General features: G+C 31.7%; 1 protein-coding gene across 1 annotated transcript in view; it reads left to right on the plus strand.

The window, feature by feature from the left end:
* LOC126878661 (cysteine-rich motor neuron 1 protein) overlaps positions 1–16,163 on the plus strand; it is a 263,846-nt gene extending 247,683 nt beyond the window's left edge. Inside the window, exons 3-5 of the mRNA XM_050641504.1 lie at positions 845–968; positions 5,521–5,778; positions 13,851–16,163. Coding sequence (XP_050497461.1) covers positions 845–968; positions 5,521–5,778; positions 13,851–14,026 — 558 coding nt within the window. The 3' untranslated portion in view covers positions 14,027–16,163. The remainder of the gene's footprint in view (positions 1–844; positions 969–5,520; positions 5,779–13,850) is intronic.
* Positions 16,164–20,234: the final 4,071 nt, after the last annotated feature.

Consider the following 20,234-nt stretch of genomic DNA (forward strand, 5'->3'; position numbering starts at 1 on the left):
TCGAATTTAAAATTTTATGCAAGTTCCCTATTGTCTTTTATATCTTCTTTCGTATATAATTTTGGTTAAGATGTGAAACTCTAGATTTTATTTCTATTTTATATCCCTCTTCACCAACTTTAACATAAATAAATTTTATAAACCGATCCAGTTTGTTAGAATCTTTACAAAGTAAAATACAAGCACGCAAGGGTCAATATTGACTAAAGAATTTCCAACTGAATGATAATATATTGTAAAACTATCGCAGCAAACTAACCACGAGAAGACCATTAAATAAAACCGCCAATAATAAATTTAGAAGGCAAAAGGCAACTAGAATTCACCCCACATCTACTCCATAATCGTAACTCTTCCTTTATAGCTATTTCTAGTTATACTTCACAGGTAATACTAGTTAGCAAACTTGATTCCTGTAAAATTCATGACTTCCGCGTCGTTTTACTTTAAGAATCTTCCATGTTGTTTAAATATTTGTGAGTGCACCAGACGCGATAATAACCTGGACGATAAATCGAGTTGAATAGGTAATTGAGGAGAATATATGGGTCGTTATGATGTTTGCAATACAGAAAAATTTATATCAGATTTGCATTTCATAACGAGATTTTATATTTCACTAAAACAAAATGATCAAAACAAAAGTTTTACTGCTTATTATAGCAGGCCATTCTTTTGGCCTACTATTTAGGCCATTTTGTATATATTTTTAATCTTCCACTACACATTTGATTAAATTATTTCTATTAAAATAAAATTGTTCCTTTCCTACTTGTTCTTCTCCATTTGATAATCACATACTTTTGGATGACCTTTTATAATATCTCTAGATACTTTGTTGCAGATATATCGTAGAGACCAATGTGAATTCTGCCTATGTCTCGATGGAGAAATGTTTTGCTGGTGGCAGGAATGCCCACCCACAATGGAAGGCCCATGCAGAGATCTTAGTCCTTTCTCACCGTGCTGTAAGTGAACTATGTTTTTATAATTATTGTATGATAGTTATCCTTTTATCGATATTTAATACACTAATCACAAAAAGTATCGCATAATTTTTGAAACAGAAAAAAAGTTTAAAAATAATTTTTAATCTACAAACCCATAACATTTCGAGTTGAAGCGTGTTTTTGCCGAAAAAAAAAACAAACAATAAACAAAACGTTGTTAAAGGAAGATATTTATTTTGGACATTTCGTTGGTTTGGAAGAAGAACGTCACAACTCAAAAAATGTCATTTTTGAAGTTTACTCTCTAACCAACTCTAAATGTTGAAGCGTTTTACATGTCTGCTCATATGGGGGCAGGGAAAGAACTAACTACATAGATACTGGGGGGTCGAAATGGGGCTAGTAGAAGGAACAGATACATAAAGCCTCTTTGCAAGACGACAGCTCATTGGTTGTGCGGTGGCTAGGTCGCAGATTCGTTAGGGAGTGTGAAGGGGTGTTAAGAAGACTAACTACCATAACAAAATACAAAAGGGTACTTACTCAGACTAGAGGATCTTTCTACTATTTAAAAAAGGACGCCGTTCGAAATAAATCCTCTGGTTCACATATGGGTGCTTACTGGACATTTGGGCTACACTTATGGGTACCTATTGGGAGGACATTCATCTTAGATTCCTCGTTGGGTCAAACTGGGCTACTATTTATTGCATTCTATGGCTTCTATGCCATTTCTATTTCTTCTTTCTTTTAATGTCACAACAAAACAGACACCTTCATGTGGCAATCTCTACAAGTGGGTGGGGCAGACATTCCATAACACAAGTCACAAAGGGGGTTCTGGGAAACTGGAACTTGAACACAGGGCTTCTAAAATCGGACAGGAAAGACATCTTTTCAGGACTTTAACACAGGAACAGGAACAGAACACACACTACCATACCGGCTAGGTACAACGCGTCACGCTATTTGTACTGCAATTTTCACCTTTCAAATCCAACTTTAAGGGGCGAAACTTTGCAATGGTTATTTTCTTCAATGGTTATTAAACAAAATATAACCATCCACTGGATCTAACATAGCGACACAAGACAATTTTAAGCCGGCAGGTAGCGGTCTCTGGAGCTCCACTCGGCTGACGTGTTACCAGTTAAAAGGGTACTGTGGAACTAAATTGCGCTTCGCTCTGAAGACCCAGATCGAGAAAAGTACCGCGCAATTACAGCGCGATTTTGATCCTTACAGATGCTTATTTGACAAAAACTCAGTTACTACAGATGGACTAAACCATTTTTTCAGGGGGAGTTGGGGTACTTTTTCAACGTTACGCAATATTTGGAAACACTGTAACAGGGTTGGCTTAGAATATTTTAATGATATAAAAACTCACAAAATAAATTGGAAAATAGACATTCTTTTTGGGAATTAGGATGTAAAATTAATGAATGCTATTAACAAAACATTATAGCGGGAAATCCAACTGCTATAATGTTAAACTTTATTCTGGGAAAAATGGTCAGAAGTTGCACTCATGTAATTACCGCTAGATGGCGACTTATAACAGTTTGACTTTGTCAAACCCATGCATTACATTTTATGGCAGAGCGTTGCAATATAGTTGTGTTTCAGTTGTTGTGGAAGTTACCACGTGTTTTTTGGAGAACAGTGTTACAAGTTATCAAAGGAACGTATTTTTTTGGGATTTTGTGTTTAATATTTAATGCAAGACAGTTACATTTCGTCTTAAGTAAGTATTCCTTACAGGATCTGTGGATTTATGTAGAATTATTATGAACATTTCAACAAATTTTGGGAAAAACTGTTACAAATGCTACTGGTAGAAAGGTGAGAACAAGAAAGGTCTTTCTATTTATATTTAAATGATAATAATGGGCTCTTTACTATTGTAAAAGATTTTACCTCCTATTTTCTACCTTACCAAAATTATAATGAAAACTAGCACATTAAAATTTTAAAACGTTAAAACGTAAAACAGTAATGTTCGAAAAAGTGCCAATTCGGTTAGAAACAGATTAAGGAATTTGGAAATCGAGTCAGAATGCCTGCTACTTCTCTACTGTTAACGAGGGCACATCGTATGGCACTTTGAAGTTTTGCACCAAGACATGTCGATTGGGATTTTATCGACTGAGCTAATATTATTTTTATTGATGAGTTAAGATTTGCACTTTGTGGATCCGACAGTGCAAAATGTCTGTCGGATCCACAAAGTGCTAATCTTGACTTACCTGTAAAAAAAATATTAAATTAAGCAAAACTTAAGATGTCGTACGATGTGCCCTCGTTATCAGTAGAGCAGTAGCAGGCAATCTTTGTATGATTCCAAATTCCTTAATCTGTTTCTAATCGAATTGGCACTTATTGAACATTGCGGGGTGTGGAATAGTAATTTACGTAACTAACAAGTTCCGAAAGTGATATTTTACGAGACGAGTAGGAAATTTCCTGGAATCCTGCGAGTCTCGTAAAATCACTTTCGGATCGTGTTACGGACAATATTTTTTCTGCAGGCGTTTTGTGTGTTAAAAAGAATATAATATGGATAAACTATACTTATGAACTTTTATTAAACACTTTAAAAGTTACTCTCGTGAATTCAACATTACAAAAATTTACTTATGAATATCAATAACACAATTATAACAATTATTTACATTTACAGTTTCCCTAATCACATCTGGAATAATTTCGGCTTCACTTTCACTGTTGATTTCCATTTGTTTATTTTTATATTCAAATTTTTTCGCATATATTTCATACTAGTGACGTCATCCATCAGAGCGTGATGACGTAATCGATGATTTTTTAAATGGTAATAGGGGTCGTATGGCAACTCATTTGAAAGGGTGTTCAATTCTCTATTCAGTAATACAAACATTGATATCGTTATTTATACAGGCTGGCCAAAAAAATATTTTTCGAATTAATTAATTGACGCAAAAAGAAGAATGTACTTTTAATTAATTTAACTCAAAATACATTATACTGCTGTCAGAAAATAGAAAAAAAAATGTTTATTTCACAAATAAACATTTTTTTTGCTTAAATTAAATCACAAACAGCATCCAAACTACCTCTTTTGACAGATTTAGCATTTAATTTAAGCGAACAGCAATGTTTATTTGCCCAATAAAAATCTTTTTTTTTATTTTCCGAGCAATAAAATGTATTTTGAGTTAAATAAATTACATACATTCTTCTTTTTGCGTTAATTAATTTAATTCAAAAAAAATTTTTTGGCCACAATGTGTAAATAATGATATTATTGTTTATATTACTGAATAGAGAATTGAACACCCTTTCAAATGTACTACCACACAATCCCTATTCCCATTTGAAAAATCATCGATTACGTCAGATGAATGACGTCACTAGTATAATATATGTATCAAAAAATTGTAATTCAAAAATAAAAATCTACCTGTTTCGGCATTTCCTTAAAATCTAATAACTACTGCCAAATATCGAAGTCGACTCTATTCTTTGGCCCACCCTGTGTAAACAAATACAATATAGTCGGTTCGCTAAACTCAGACACAACTGGTTAGTGATTTTAGTAAGTAATTTTGCCAATTTGGTAAAATTGGCAAAAAATGATTACTAAATAATTAATAATTACTAAATAGTTCCTAATTTTGCCAATTTTGGCAAAAATTTGCCAAAAACAAAAAAATTACCAACTAAAATCACTAGCTAGTTGTGTCTGAGTTTAGCGAACAGACTATACCTAATTTTTTCTTTTATCCACCAGTTTGCAAATTAAAAAAAAAATGCAACGGGTGGAGGATATGCGGGAGGGTTCAAGAAATTCTACAAACATTCCAGAAATTTATATATTTTTTAGAAAAAATCGTTTTTTCAAAAAGGGACGCTTAGCGGATTTAAATTTTGTCTTGTATTGTCTACTTTTGAGTTGTAGAAGATATTCCAACAAAAAACGTTGAAGCTATGTTAAATTAGATAATAACGTGTTTCAAGCTCACCGTGGCCTGGAATGTCGTGAAACTGGTCTTCTTGTGTATCCTTCACTTTCTCTATACCTTCTTAAAGCTTTTGAAACGCTGGATTGGTGGATTCCCATAATGTCAGCAAGATAATGCTGCGATAATCCATCTCCAATTAAACCTATAATTTAGGCTGCTTGTTCTGACGTTATATTACTCATTTTTTGTAAGAACGCACCTCTTCATTGAAAACTCAAGCAGACATAGTGCACAGATCAAATTCTTGAACACAAATATCCAAAATAAATATCTTCCTTTAACAACGTTTTGTTTCTTGTTTGTTTTTTCCGGCAAAAACACGCTTCAACTCGAAATTGTATGGGTTTTTAAACACCTAAACAAGATGATAGACGAGTATTATAACATTGTGCTAAAAATAATAATTATTTCTTTTTTCTGTTTTAAAAATTATGCGATACTTTTTGTAATTAGTGTATTTTTTAATAAGTGCCTTATTTTAAACTTTCTGCAGGTACATTTTTATTTCTCATCAATTTGTACGTGTATGTGATCAATTTTCTTATTTTTAAATATCTTCTTTCTAGTAAGCGTTCCGGCTAACCCACAGGCTTTCCCGTTGTCTTCTTCGTCGATGTCGTCGTCGTCAATAGTGTCAGAAATAACCACGAAGACGAACGTGGCCAGTTCTTCCAGCGTATTAAGCAAAACTTCCACCAAAACGGGATCTTCCACGAAATCCCCAGTATTTTCGTCGTCCGCTACCGAAAAAATCGCGACAGATACTTCAAGTCGGCCACCAGAGAGCAGTACTCTTAAAGACAGCAAATTGTGCATTGTAATGGGTGAGTTTCAATTTTGTTTTAGTCTTTTACTATTTACAAATGTACATTCAACTTTTTATAATTATACAGGGTGCGCCAAACCTCTGGTTTTCTTTGATTTCGGCCAAACTATGAGATATACAAAAAAAGAATGTGTGTGTACTTTGTACGCACGTAAGAAGTTATACTTCTATTATATGATTATATGATTATAAACGAAATTAATATACTTTTTATTTATATTTTATTTAAATATTAAATTAATTTATACTTACTACTTCTCAAAAATTTTTATTAAAACAGTGCCAAAAAACACATTAAAAATGCCACAAATGATTTCTGAACATTAATTGTCGGAAAAATTTTTAACTAAATACGTATTTTCTGAAAATAAAATTATATAATAAATATACTTACAATCATAAAATGTATAAAAAAAAAATAAAAAATAAAAGTTTCTATTGGGATTCGAACCAACTTACCACGCGGCTGGTATTTGCGTTGTATTAGGATTGACCCGCATTAAAACTTCGCCACAGAGACAGCTTGTCATTATGTGCGAAGATCGTCTAACTAAACAGATTAACCTTTTGACATTTTTAACTTATGTAAATCAAATTATTTTGATTTTGAATTGAAATGATTTAGAATTGAAAAAATACAACAAAACATAGAGTAAGAAGACAATATATTAGGTGAATATTAAGGTGTAAAATAAAAGTATTACATACTACTTATGTATTTTGGTAGGTTCAAGGTAGGTATCGGAGCCCGTATAACGACTAATAAATTTCGCAATCACTTGCGTCGTGCAAAGTGGCTATGTTCAAATATCATAACAAAATTTGATCAACTATTTATAAAACACTTACCAGTGAAAGATTCTTTAGCTTTGAATAAGCGAGATCTGCGGCACTCATACTAGGCACAGTTTGATGAGCTTTCACATTGGCATGCAACAATCATCTCTTATATGTAAATAAGTCCAAAAATATAATATGAAAACTATTTAAAAAGGCAGTATAACCATTAACTAACTTTTTGTTTGTTGTTTCTCTTCCTACAAATTTTAAAACGCAACAAGCATACATTATAACCAAACCATGCACAGTCCCACAGCTGTGCCACAGCTGCCATATTGGATAATTTTTGTCATGTCATTTGAACATCCAATCAGAACAAAGTTATAATGCGCATGCTCCCGGTCGCTAGGTTTTCCCATATAAAATTTCACCGTCATTACGCCCGTAAAGAAGTATAACTTCAAAAAATGTTTATAACAAAACTAATGTGTGTCAAAGACGTATATAATTTAAAATAATTTTCGATTATACAGGGTGAGTCAGAACGACGTTATGAACCAAAGTTGTATTTTTTTAAATGGAACACCCTATATATTAAACCATTTTTGAATATATTATTTAAAAATATGAAAAATTTGTATAAGGTCTTACAAAAGTTACTAAAGTTAATAATTTTCGAAATATTTACATTTTTATTAAGAAAAATGGTAATATTTATATGGTTGTGGATTATGTTTCCAAGGTAATAAAAATTTAAGTTTTTCTAGTATAGTGTCATTTTTAATTAATTTAATATCTTTTACTTTAGTCATAAAATATACAGTGTGATCACTATTTGCAAATACAAAATTTTCTCATTTTTTTAAATGAGACACCCTGTATATTATTATTTCATTTTGTAGTAAATATTGTAGTAAATACCTTTCTTTTGGTACAGGGTTGTATGTACCTAGCTTGTTTCGTTTTGTAGATATTTTAAAAAAACTATAGATTTTACGTTCTTGTGGATTTTTTATTAAAAAATTTTTTGCAAAAAAATAATTATGGAAACAAATATGGAAATAAAAACGTAATTAAAGATTAAAATATATCGTATGTTAGTACAATTCAATTGAACTACTAACAATTAATTTGGTACAGGAAAGTTGCTGTGGTAGAAAAATTACTAGGGTAGATTTAACATTTGGTTGTTTATTTAATTTAGTAACTAAATTATGCATTCATTAGTATGGTAAAATATTTTTTAAATCATTTAAAGTTATTAAATTCAATTGAATTGTACTAGCATACGATTTATTTTAATCTTTAATTAAGTTTTTATTTTCATATTTGATATTTTAGTGTATGTTTCTAGAACCAGATTATAATTATTTTTTTTTGCAAAAAATTTTTTAGTAAAAAATCCGTAAAAACGTAAAATCTATAGTTTTTTTAAAATATCTACAAAACGAAAAATGCTAGGTACCTACAACCTTATACCAAAAGAAAGGTTATAATATTTACTACAAAAATGCAGTACTAATATACAGGGTGTCCTATTTAAAAAAAATGAGAAAATTTTGTATTGGCAAATAGTGATCACACTGTATGTTTTATGGCTAAAAGTAAAAGATATTAAATTATTTAAAAATAACACTATATTATAGAAACTTTGACCTATCACTTAAATTTTTATTACCTTGGAAACATAATCCACTACCCTATAAATATTACCATTTTTCTCAATAAAAATGTAAATATTTCGAAAATTATTAACTTTAGGCCTATAAGACTTAATATAAATTTTTCATGTTTTTAAGTAATATATTCAAAAATAATTTAATATATAGGGTTTTCCATTTAAAAAAATAAAACTTTGGTTCATACCGTCGTTCTGAGTCACCCTGTATAATTAAAAATAATTTTAAATTATAGACGTCTTTGATACACATTAGTTTTGTTATAAACATTTTTTTGTATATCTCATAGTTTAGCCGTAATCAAATAAAACCAGAGGTTTGGCGCACCCTCTATAAAGGTACTGAGGGGTATACAATTATTTAATATAGGTACATGGGGAGATTATGAGAAGAGAGATGGAAGGATGGGAAAAGGGCATCTGAATAAATGGCCGAAAAATAAACAACCTACCTTCTGCAGATGACACTGTCCGACCCTCAAATAGTAAAGAAGAGTTAATTGATATCTGGTTGAAAACGAAAGTCAAACATTTGGTCTGCAGTTAAACATATCAAAGACAAAGATGGTAGTGGATGGACTACATAATAATCATCCACACATAACCACGATTTACCAGTTTGAGGTTGTGTGCTTATACTTATAGCTGGATCACTGATCACAAACATAGGGTCACTAAAGTAAAAAATAAAACGTAGATGTTATCTAACAAACATAGCCTAGGGAAAGATGGCCAAAATATGAAAGGACCCTCAAATTTCAAGCACTCTAAAAATAAGTTGATCCAACACATTGTTCTACTATTCTTGCCCTAAATAGACCTTCTTTCTCATCTAGTAGCATTTACCACTTGATTTTTTGTAGTCTTCTCCGATATTTTAGTCTAGTTTCGCTTTTTAGTTCGATGTCCAACACAAGCAACGTATGTTGTTGGCTTATTGCCTCACTAAAATATTACCTTGAAGTCCTTACATTCATGTATATCTCCTTTTCTTGTCATGAAATAATCGATTTGGTAGTGGTAGCTTTGTCCACTCTTGTAAGCAACAAACATTACGTATACATGTTTGCATGGATTGTATAATACAGTGGTTAAATCATTAAATGGTAAGAGCAATGTTGGTAGAAGGAAAAATATGCGTACTTGTGGGAGAAGTTGGTGCAAAAGAAGAAATAGATTCTCAAAGTGGGCAAAAAAGTGAAAACTTAAATAAAAGATACATCTACATATTCTGGATACTGACATGTTTGAAAGATGGGTACAAAAACTAATAAAAAATACATAAGAATCTATAGAAGAAAATATTCTTGGTTAGAAAACAGGCATTCATATGACTGGAAAAACAATATTATTACTGATCATGAAGTAAAAGAGGGTTCACAAAGTATGTCACAGAATTTTAAAGAAAATCCTGTAGTCCTCCTGTAGTCCTCCTCTACCATACAAAATAGACCCTAAATCTGTAAGAACAACTGAAACTAAACATTCCCACAAACAACTGTACAACAGCACAAAGGATATTTAAAAAAGTTTTGAAACCCACAAAAGCCGTTTCTATTATATTCTGAAAAATATCAAATTGTCTGACATTAAGGAACAAGGAACTTTTTTGATTTCGTTTACATTTAGATGAGCGCCATTCGAAACAGAGCGTGGTCTTTAAAAGCATTAGGGTTATATTTTACGAGGAGTATTTGGAAAATTCTGAGAGTGGGATTTAGAAACTAAATTGGAATCCACGAAAATTGCGTAAAGTTACAAAAAAGCATTTTTAATTTGTTTAAAATTTAGGAAAATCATTGCTTTTCCAAATCGTGGGTTTGAATCATTGTTTCTTTATTTCTTTTCATTCGATGTTTTGGCAATGCGATATAAACATTTTAAAATTCTTTTATATCTATTCAAATTGCATTATTGAAAATCTACTCAGAAAAAGGTGAAATCAGAAGAAACATATAGATTGATCACTTACTATGACAAAGTCCATTATACAAGGTGGAAGGAATGTCGGCATTTTCTAACTTCCCTTTTAATGAAACCCCACAGTACATTGTCCGGCCTTGTCAAATGTGGACTTCTTGGAGGCCAAGACATTGGTGCAGAACAGTTTGGAGAACCTCGTCCAATTCATCGATCCATGCAGTAAGATTTTATTAAGACGATTGCAGACTGCGGGAGCAAAATAGGGTGCGTCTCCATATTGTTGAAAATAAACAGGGTCAGCAGTTCCCTGAGTTCTCCCTTGCAGTAGTATCTATTCATTGACCAAATACAGATGTGTGTGGAGTTACGGACCCAAGCGGATAAGTTGAAGTCATTCCAGCCCATATCTACTTATCATATCCACTTTCTCAAAGACATGAGGGTTGTTCATTGCCCAGAAATAAACATTTCAATTCCGAGAGCTGCGATAAATCACACACTTATCAGTGAATAGAACAATATGTTTGTCGCATGCTCTCTTAAAGAATTGAAGCAGTAATTCGAACGCTTGCACCCGGCAGTCTATGTCGTTATCACTCAACTCATTAACAGATACTGGCCGAAAGCCCTTCACTGTCACTGTTAAATCCTTTCGCATTTGATCTTGTATCATGAAATACCATCTACCATATACGTGAAACGCTCTGCAGAGTGTTTCCACGTCGACCTCATCGGCTCATGTTCAATGGATTCCTCCTCGAGCTCGAGTGATTGGTCTTCCACTTCTTGGTGCATCAAGGCAAAAAGTCTTTTTCTCCTACGACAGCAAAGTTGGTCTGGATGGTGATGGTTTTTCAAAACGAACAACAAACCCATTTATAATGTTGTCCATTGATTTACTGTTATAACGACGTTCGTGTACCCACACTGAAGCAACCAAAAACTCTTCAATAATTGTAAACTAACTAGTGTCTGCCAATACGTGTCACTAGCAACTAACGGTTGTTTGTCTGCGTAACCACACAGGTGCCTTTGATGATGCGCCTGAACGCCAACAAATATTGGCGAGGTGTTGAAAAGTTATAATTGGAAAAGGAAATGGTTGAATGCTCGAATATATGGATTTTACAGAAATAAAAGACAAATATCGAGCTCTGAATTTTTTAAATATTGTTAAAAAAAGTATACTTATGCTCCTAGAGAATCATCAGGGACATCTGAAATAAGCAAAAAATGTACAATGGCGTTTTTGGCTTATTTCAGACGTCCCTGAAGGTGCTCTAGATAGCGAAAGTATACTTGGGCAAGATTAAATAAATTCAGTGCTCGATATCTGCCTTTTATTTCCGTAAAGTTATTATAATTACTGTAAATAGATTTTCTGACAACCCTGTAAAATAGCATAATACAGTATTTAAAATTTCGTACGTCTATGTGCGTTTCTATGTGTTTTCTTCGATGTTTCTCTGTCTTCGTGCCAATTTTTTATTTTCGACTGTATTTTTCAGATTTTACGTTTCTTGTAAGAAGTAAGACGTAAGGCGAAAGAAAATTCATAGTATAACATTTAGTCCTGTCGCCAGGAGGGGTACAACGGCCTCCTTTATTCAGATGGACTTACTTAAGTTTTTTTTATGTATTTTGACCTGTAGAACACGAATTTTTTGGGTAACAGTTGATCCGGATGTCGATAAGGTTGTTATAAACAAAGAACTTGAGGAATTGCATAACAGCGATTTTTCGCAAAACAAAACATTTTTTTGTATTTTTTGGGTCATTCTAAGAAAAAATTTTTTTTACAAGTTTTTTCGCAGGATGCATAGTTTTCTAGATAAACGCGGTTGAACTTTCAAAAAATCGAAAAATTGCAATTTTTGAACCCGAATAACTTTTGATTAAAAAAAGAATGTGTGTGTACTTTGTACGCACGTAAGAAGTTTTACTTCTATTATATGATTTCAACGAAATTAATATACTTTAAACAGATTATTTATATTTTATTTAAATATTAAACTAATTTTAATACTTACTACTTCTTCAAAAATTTTTATTAAAACAGTGCCAAAAATTAAAATAATAAAAGAATAAAACACACACAAACAAACACATTGAAAAATGCCACAAATGATTTCTGAACAATGTAGGAAAAATTTTTAATTAAATACGTATTTAAAAAAAAGTATATATAATAAACACACAATCATAAAATGTATAAAAAAAAATAAAAAAAAATAAAAGTTTCCATTGGGGTTCGAACCGCTTATCAGCGTAGTTATTATTGAAATTCATTCACCTTAAACTTTTACCCACGGTGACCATGTGTCATCATGTGCGAAGATCAACTAACTAAACAAATTAAATTTTTGACGGTTCTGAATTTAACCAAACTATTTTGATTTTGAATTGAAATTATTTAGAATTGAAAGAAATATTAGAATACAACAAAACATAGAGTAAGAAAACAATATATTAAGTGAATATTGATATAAATTTTGATGGTAATCAAATTATGTAAATCAAAGCATTACATACTATTTAAGTAGGTTCTTTTTAAATTTTCCAAATAGGTAGGTCCTACCTATGAAATTTTTTATTAGGATACTGAAACATTTACAATTATTACGTACCTGTCGCTTTAAAAACTATTTAAAAAGTCACTACAATTATAAACTTTTTCTCTGCCATCACAACAATAAAAACTAATATGAATACACACAACAGTAATTTGTTTATCCAAAATCTCCATATTGAACAATTATTGACAGATGATTTTAACACCCAATCAGATCCCGTATAACGTTTATACCATACTGTCTGTGTGCACATGCGCGCAGAATTATGAAATTTTACTCTCAATCACGCCGAAAGAAGTATAACTTCAAAAATAAAATAGCAATTCTGCTTACCGCATTTGAAAGTTCAAGTCAAAGTATACTGATTTTGATTATTTGCATTGCTAAAAATTAATTTTCTTATTGTCAAACAAAGCTATAAACAAATAGTGTTTCCATTTTCCAATGCATGCGTTTTAATGCATGCTACGTAGAAATAGCCTGTTTGTTGTCGCGCCTACTAGTTCGATTTTAAATGAGAAATGCATTGAAAACATCACTCAAGCACTATGTGTTTATAGCTTTGTTTAACAATAAAAAAATTAATTTTTATGAATGCAAATAATCAAAACCGGTATAATTTGATTTGAACTTTCAAATGCGGTAAGCAGAATTACTATTTTATTTTTTAATCAAAAGTTATTTGGGTTAGAAAATTGCAATTTTTCGATTTTTTGAAAGTTTAACAACCGTGTTTATCTCTAAAACGATGCATCTTACGAATAAACTTGTAAGAACATTTTTTGCTTAGAATGACCCAAAAAATACAAAAAAAAATGTTTTGTGTTGCAAAAAAATCGCTGTTATGCAATGCCTCAAGTTCTTTGTTTATAACAATCTTATCGATATCCGGATTAGCTGTTACCCAAAAAATTCGTGTTCTACGGGTCAAAATACTTAAAAAAAACTTGGGTAATTTCATCTGAATAAAGGAGGCCGTTGTACCCCCCTGGCGACAGGATTAATTCACATATAGGTATTTATGGCGACAACAATATTACTAAACGTGGATTTATAACTTTTTAAAAAATATTTTCACTCGATTGTATTTTTAAGAAATGTTAAACTTTGTTGCAGGAAGGGAATACCAGATAGGCGATAAACTGCCCCACGACACCGGCAATTGCTTGGAGTGCATCTGCGGCCAAGGGGCGAAGGTCACTTGCTCCCCACACCAATGCACTCCTGTCGAGGACGACATGAACGATTACCACATGGCCGGGGCCAGACAACCGGCCCCCGATATATTTTAAGGCCTTTTTTCTTCTCTTACTAGATGATAATTTAATTACTTTTTTAAAGGGAGATCGGGTAGAACGTTGAAAATAATTTATATGGAAAAGGGAATTTTTGTTGACAAACAAATAAACGGAGCCGCCAGAATAAGGTTTGACTCCATTGGCATGGAAAGGAGTTAAAAAAACAAAAGATACAAAATGGGGATATTGGGAAGTTATGCACAATAAGAGCCAGTTCACATGAGAGGCCTTTAAGGCTCGTTTTGATAACGCGCGATTACAACTACATATATTTTACTTGGGGCCGTTCACATACCAACGATCGTTTTAATGACCAAAAACGCGCATTAACATGTGAACAGTCTCAAGTAAATTGTATGTTATTAAAACGAGCGTTAAGTGCCTGTCATGTGAACGAGCTCTAAAGGATGATAACGCGTCAGTCAATTAGTCCCGGGCCTAATAAGTAAAACAATATTTTCTTGAAAAAATTATTGTTTCTTCATCAAAATAATCTCTTTGGTGGCGACTCAATCATTCCAAGTCTTTTTCAAAACGATTTATTTATCTTTGTCTTTAAACTAGAATTCAGTGGTGATCGTTATCGTTCTATTACTTTCTAATAGAATGATATCTCTTGCCAGGGAGCATTTCTTTAAATTGGAAAAAGGTGGTAATTTCTGGGTGCCAGGTCTGGACTACACGGTGGATGCGGAAGCAATTTCAAGCTCAATTTGTGCATTTTTGCCAACGGTGTATTGTCTTGGTGAAACAACAATTTTTTCTTCGACAACTCAACCCTTGCTTTTACGATATAGGTCTTCAAACGGTCCAATAAATCAACATAGTAATCGCTGTTGAGTGTTTCTCCATGTTTAAAATAGCTATTGAAAATAATTTATTGCGGATCCCAAAACACAGTTTGGGTTTGCCGTATGTTGCGTCTTTGCAATTTTCTCCGGATGACGTCCACTCAAATGGCTGTCGATGTAATTCGGGAGTGAAGTGATGGATTCATGTTTCATCCATTGTAACATTACGACGCAAAAACTACAACTTATTCCGAATAAACGTATCCAAACAGCGCCGAGATACATCAATTCCTTCTTGTGTTTTATGGTGTGAGAAAACGCTGCACCCATTTGGAAAACAGCATTCTCATACCCAAATGTTCATGTATTATAATAAAAATGTTCCCCCTTTAAGTATCAGAGAGAACTTTAGAGTGTCAGTTATCTCTTGAAACTCCACTTTGCGGTTTTCTATACTTAATAATTTTCTTGGTTATTGCTTATGTTTCTTTTTGAATCCGTTGTTTATAAAAATCTTGAAAATAACGTCATGTCACTTCAAACACCTTAACTCGGTAAATACCAGTTAATAATAATAATAAGATTAGGACTACCGAAATGTCAAATGAAAAAGTCATGATGATGACTATAACAGTCGTCATGGTTACGCCCGGCACTTATTGACCGACATATTAAAAGAAAATAAATCACAAAAGAAAATAACTTTTGCCGAAATAAAACAAGTCTGTCGTGTATATTCCTATATCCAAAATAGATTATAAACCATATTTGCTAAAATATCATCTAGTATGAATATGTTAATTTCACAGTTATAACCAAAGTATTTTTTTATTTCTATTTTAATAGAATTTTTATGTGTTTTTTCTTTTATTTTTAATTTGCTTTATTACCTCTCATTTTTGTTTTTTCCGTATGAGCGATTTCAGATAAAATTAACAGTTTATCGAATGTGTAGAGTCCGGAAAACAGAGAAGATACGGAACATAAAAATAGAACTGCTGAAATATGAAGACGCAGGAATGGTATCCGTTAATATATGAGTGCTGTTCAATAAAATCGAAGCAGGAGGGTAGACTCCAATTGAGTGGGAGCTATCATACATATGTCCTCCATTTTCAAAAAAGATGATAAAAGTTCATCAAGTAATCAGTGAAATACTTTTATAACCATAATATTTTCCACACTTATAAAAGAAAAAATAAATAGAACAGCACATGGACCGTTATGGCGAAGAACAAGCCGGATTCCGAAAAGCCAGATTATCTCTAGACAATACATATAGGCTATTGATTATGTACTATAGAAAGGAACTACAACGTTAACGGGGTTGTATTATTTCATATGGTCAACGAATCTCTATATATGGAAAAACCGTGGAGTGCTACCATTTAAAGGGGTGCGTTTTTGAGAAATGGGTGAATTAGTGCCTGGGCACAGGTTACATTAGGGTGAGTTCTATGCACTTTTGGTACAAACACGTCTACATAAAAATTGTTCCTGGTTAAATTTCCTATCTAAATATAACTTTTTAAAGTCAAAGATACTTTTTTTTACAAAAATATATTCAAAAGAAAAAGCACAAAGGAACCCAAAAGAAAGAAATTTTGTTTTTTGTCCCATAACTTTTGTCCACGGGGATATAGGTATAGACATTGCTTTACAGAAGAAAACTTACATATTTTCTCTTTAAAATGGTGTTTGGTAGAGGTCATTAGGATTTAAAGTTTTCGAAATATGATTTTTCAAATTTCGCCACACAGCAATTTTGGGCAATTTTCCTTGTTATTTCGCAAATATTGTTCTGTAACTTTTTTCTACGTAACTTTAGGCATATGCAATGGTACATGTAAGAGGAATAAAAATCAATTACCTTTAAAATGTTCTACTGTGTAATGTTGTACGACTTCTTGTAAAGAGGTTATCTTTTTCAAGACTTTATACTTTTAACGAGTTTTTATATTTTTTACGATTATTTTTTAATTTCCCATTATAACTTTTTTTTTTCTATAATAAAAATCATTTTTTAATAATATTGTGGCTTATTTCCCATTATAAATAGTTAAAATTGTAAAAATTCCACAAGAAAATAGCTTCAGAACAACATTTTTTTTCTACTTTTAGGTATATATTATACAATAAAAAAGAAAGCTTATTCTGTTTATTTTAAAATGGCATATTATAAAAATTCTAGGATTATTTTTGAATAAGATATGCTTTTTCAAAATGTAATAAGTACTTGCAACGATTTTTGATTTTAGGATTATTTTTTAAATTCCTCATTATAACTTTTTTATGTGATTGTGTGTTATGATTGAATCTTATTTTTTATGTAACACTTTGGATCCACTTGACTCATCCGGGCAAACTTCAAAATATGGATTAATTCCAATTTTTACTGTCAAAACTCCTGCACCACAATCTTTGCTTGAAAAAATAGCATGTAAATGTACCAAAGAATGTACAAAAAACTACGGTTGTAGGAAGATAGGAATTAGTTGTTCAATATTCTGCAAAGGGTGCATGTGCATGGGTACTAATTGTGGGAACTCTAAGATAACTGAGGTGTCAGAGGAAGATATTGAAGCTAATGCTAACGAAGAGATGGACTTTGATTTTGAAATTTGTTTAAATTTAAATATAGATGATACACCATTTTAAAGAACAGAAAATAAGCCCTCTTTATTGAGCAACATATCGTATACTCATGTACAAGAAAAAAAGTTATAATGAGAAATTTCAAAAATAATCGTAAAAAATTTAAAAAATATTATTTTTTCTATTAGGTATTATACAATATATGATATATAATATAATATTATTATATACTTAATATATAATATATTATATAAAAATATTTTTTTATGTTTATATTATATTATAAAAAATCGTTAAAAGTATAAAACCTTGAAAAACCATAATCTCTTAAAAAAAAGTCGTACAACGTTATACTGTAGACCATTTTAAAGGTAATTGATTTCTATTCCTATTAAGTGTACCATTGTATATACCTAAAGTTACGTAGAAAAAAGTTACAGAACAATATTTGCGAAATAACAAGGAAAATTGCCCAAAATTGCTGTGAGAGGCAAATTTTGAAAAATCATATTTCGAAAACTATAAATCCTAATTACCTCTACTAAACAACATTTTAAAGAATAAATATGTAGGTTTTTTTTCTGTAAAGCAATGTCTATACCTATATCCTCGTGGACAAAAGTTATGGGACAAAAAATTTCTTTCTTTTGGGTCTCTTTGTGCTTTTTCTTTTGAATATATTTTTGTAAAAAAAAGTACCATTGACTTTAAAAAGTGATATTTAGATAGGAAATTTCACCAGGAACAATTTTTATGTAGATATGTTTGTACCAAAAGTGCATAGAATTCACCCTAATGTAACCTGTGCCCAGGGACTAATTCACCCATTTCTCAAAAACGCACCCCTTTAAATGGTAGCACTCCGCGGTTTTTTCATATATAGATATCCATTGACCATACGAAATAATAAAACTCCGTTAACGTTGTAGTTCCTTTTAGCTATCTTATTTCGAATATATAATCAATAGCCTAATATATTCATTAGTGATGAATTAGTAAAGTGATAAAAAAGAACAAAGAGAAAAATATTGAAACAACTGACTTGGATGGAGCATAAAATAGCGTTCTCAGGAAACAACTACAGGAAGCAATGAGAAGAATACACGTTAGAGAGAAATGGGAGAATCTACGTCTGTATAAAGAAACAGAGATGCAACTAAAGTTAGGCAATGAAATAATAAACACAATCACCGCAACAAAGGCCTTAACAATGTGCATACCAGTAAAAGAATATATTACTTATTACTAAAGAAGTAAAAATCTTCCCTTGTAGAATTGTAGATGGTATATAATTTATTTAAAATTTCTTTCTAAAGAAGATCGAAGTTGGACTCAAAGTGGGTACATCACAAACAAACGTTTTCGGACTAATCAGTCCATCATCAGGTTAAAGCTCCAGATCCAAAGCAGTTGAAACTAGCTACTGAGGTAGGTCGAATGGCCTTACCAATATAAAATATTAGCCATCTAGGCTACATCGAAAGAGACAATAAGTCGATGTTAACGGAATAAAGTATATTTAAATTAACATGGTGTCTTCATCTTAGCTTCAAACTACATGGTTATGTTGAAGACAGTAACATTGACTTGTCGTTTTCGATGTAGCCTAAATGGCTAATATTTTTTATATTGGTAAGGTCATGCGACCTACCTCAGTAGCTAGTTTCAACTGCTTTGGATCTGGAGCTTTAACCTGATGATGGACTGATTAGTTCGAAAACGTTTGTTTGTAATGTATTAGTGATGTACCCACTTTGAGTACAACTTGGATCTTTTTTAGAAAAATGTTTTAAATAAATTATATACCATCTACAAGGGAAGATTTTTACTTTTTTGTAATTTTTATTATGGTATACAGCCAATGGGAGGGATTCATTCCGTTTTATAGAATATATTACATTCACTACTTTTCGCAGACGACCAAGTCAGCTTTGCATAAGACAGGGCAGACATGAAATATATGGTAAGGAAATTAAAGGAATAATATGAACTCTAAGAACTCAAGATAAATAGGTGTAAGATTAAATAGTTATGTATTGGATCTGAAGATAAAAATGGAAAACGGAGAAATGAGAAGACAGATAAACGATAAAATAAGAGACATTATGAAGGGAGAAGATATAGTTAAATTTATTAAAGTTGCAGAGATAGCTGGGACACATAAAGAGAAAAAACAACTTCCTGATTAATAAGGTCATCAGATGGAAGCCAGAGAGGAACTAGAGAGAGTTGGAAGGGTCAAGTAATAATTGGTATCAGAATTCTAATAGTGAAAAACTGGAGGGATTTTAGAGAGTTTGAAATGAGTACAACAAGCTCTTTTCAGCAAACTTTGAAAATATAGAAGAAGAATGTGGAGTGATTCACCACAATAAGCGAATCAGAGATCTCTACATAAGAGCGGCAACCATTCCATCAGTAATTACAGGCCTTGATGATGGTTACGATGAGCATGGGCACAATAATTACATAAAAATACGAAATGGACCGACGATATTAAAATAATGCTAAAAAAAGCTTCCATTCGAGATTGGGATTCAAAAATAAACTACACACAATACTTATCTGAAATTTTTAAAATCCGGTGTTCAAAAAAAATCAAAAGTGGGCAACACATACAAACACAAACAAATACAAAATTGTTTTAAAGGCACCACTGATTTTACATTCAATAGATTCTTTTATTATTTAGTAGTGATTTTAACGTGATCAATGTTTTAGAATATTGTAAAAAATTAGGATTTTGAAATATTTCCAATAAGAAGGATGTTGTAAGAAACATATACAATAATGAAACTGGCACAAACTATCTGAAA

The sequence above is a fragment of the Diabrotica virgifera genome, chromosome 1, assembly GCF_917563875.1.
Source record: "Diabrotica virgifera virgifera chromosome 1, PGI_DIABVI_V3a".
Taxonomy (NCBI): domain Eukaryota; kingdom Metazoa; phylum Arthropoda; class Insecta; order Coleoptera; family Chrysomelidae; genus Diabrotica; species Diabrotica virgifera.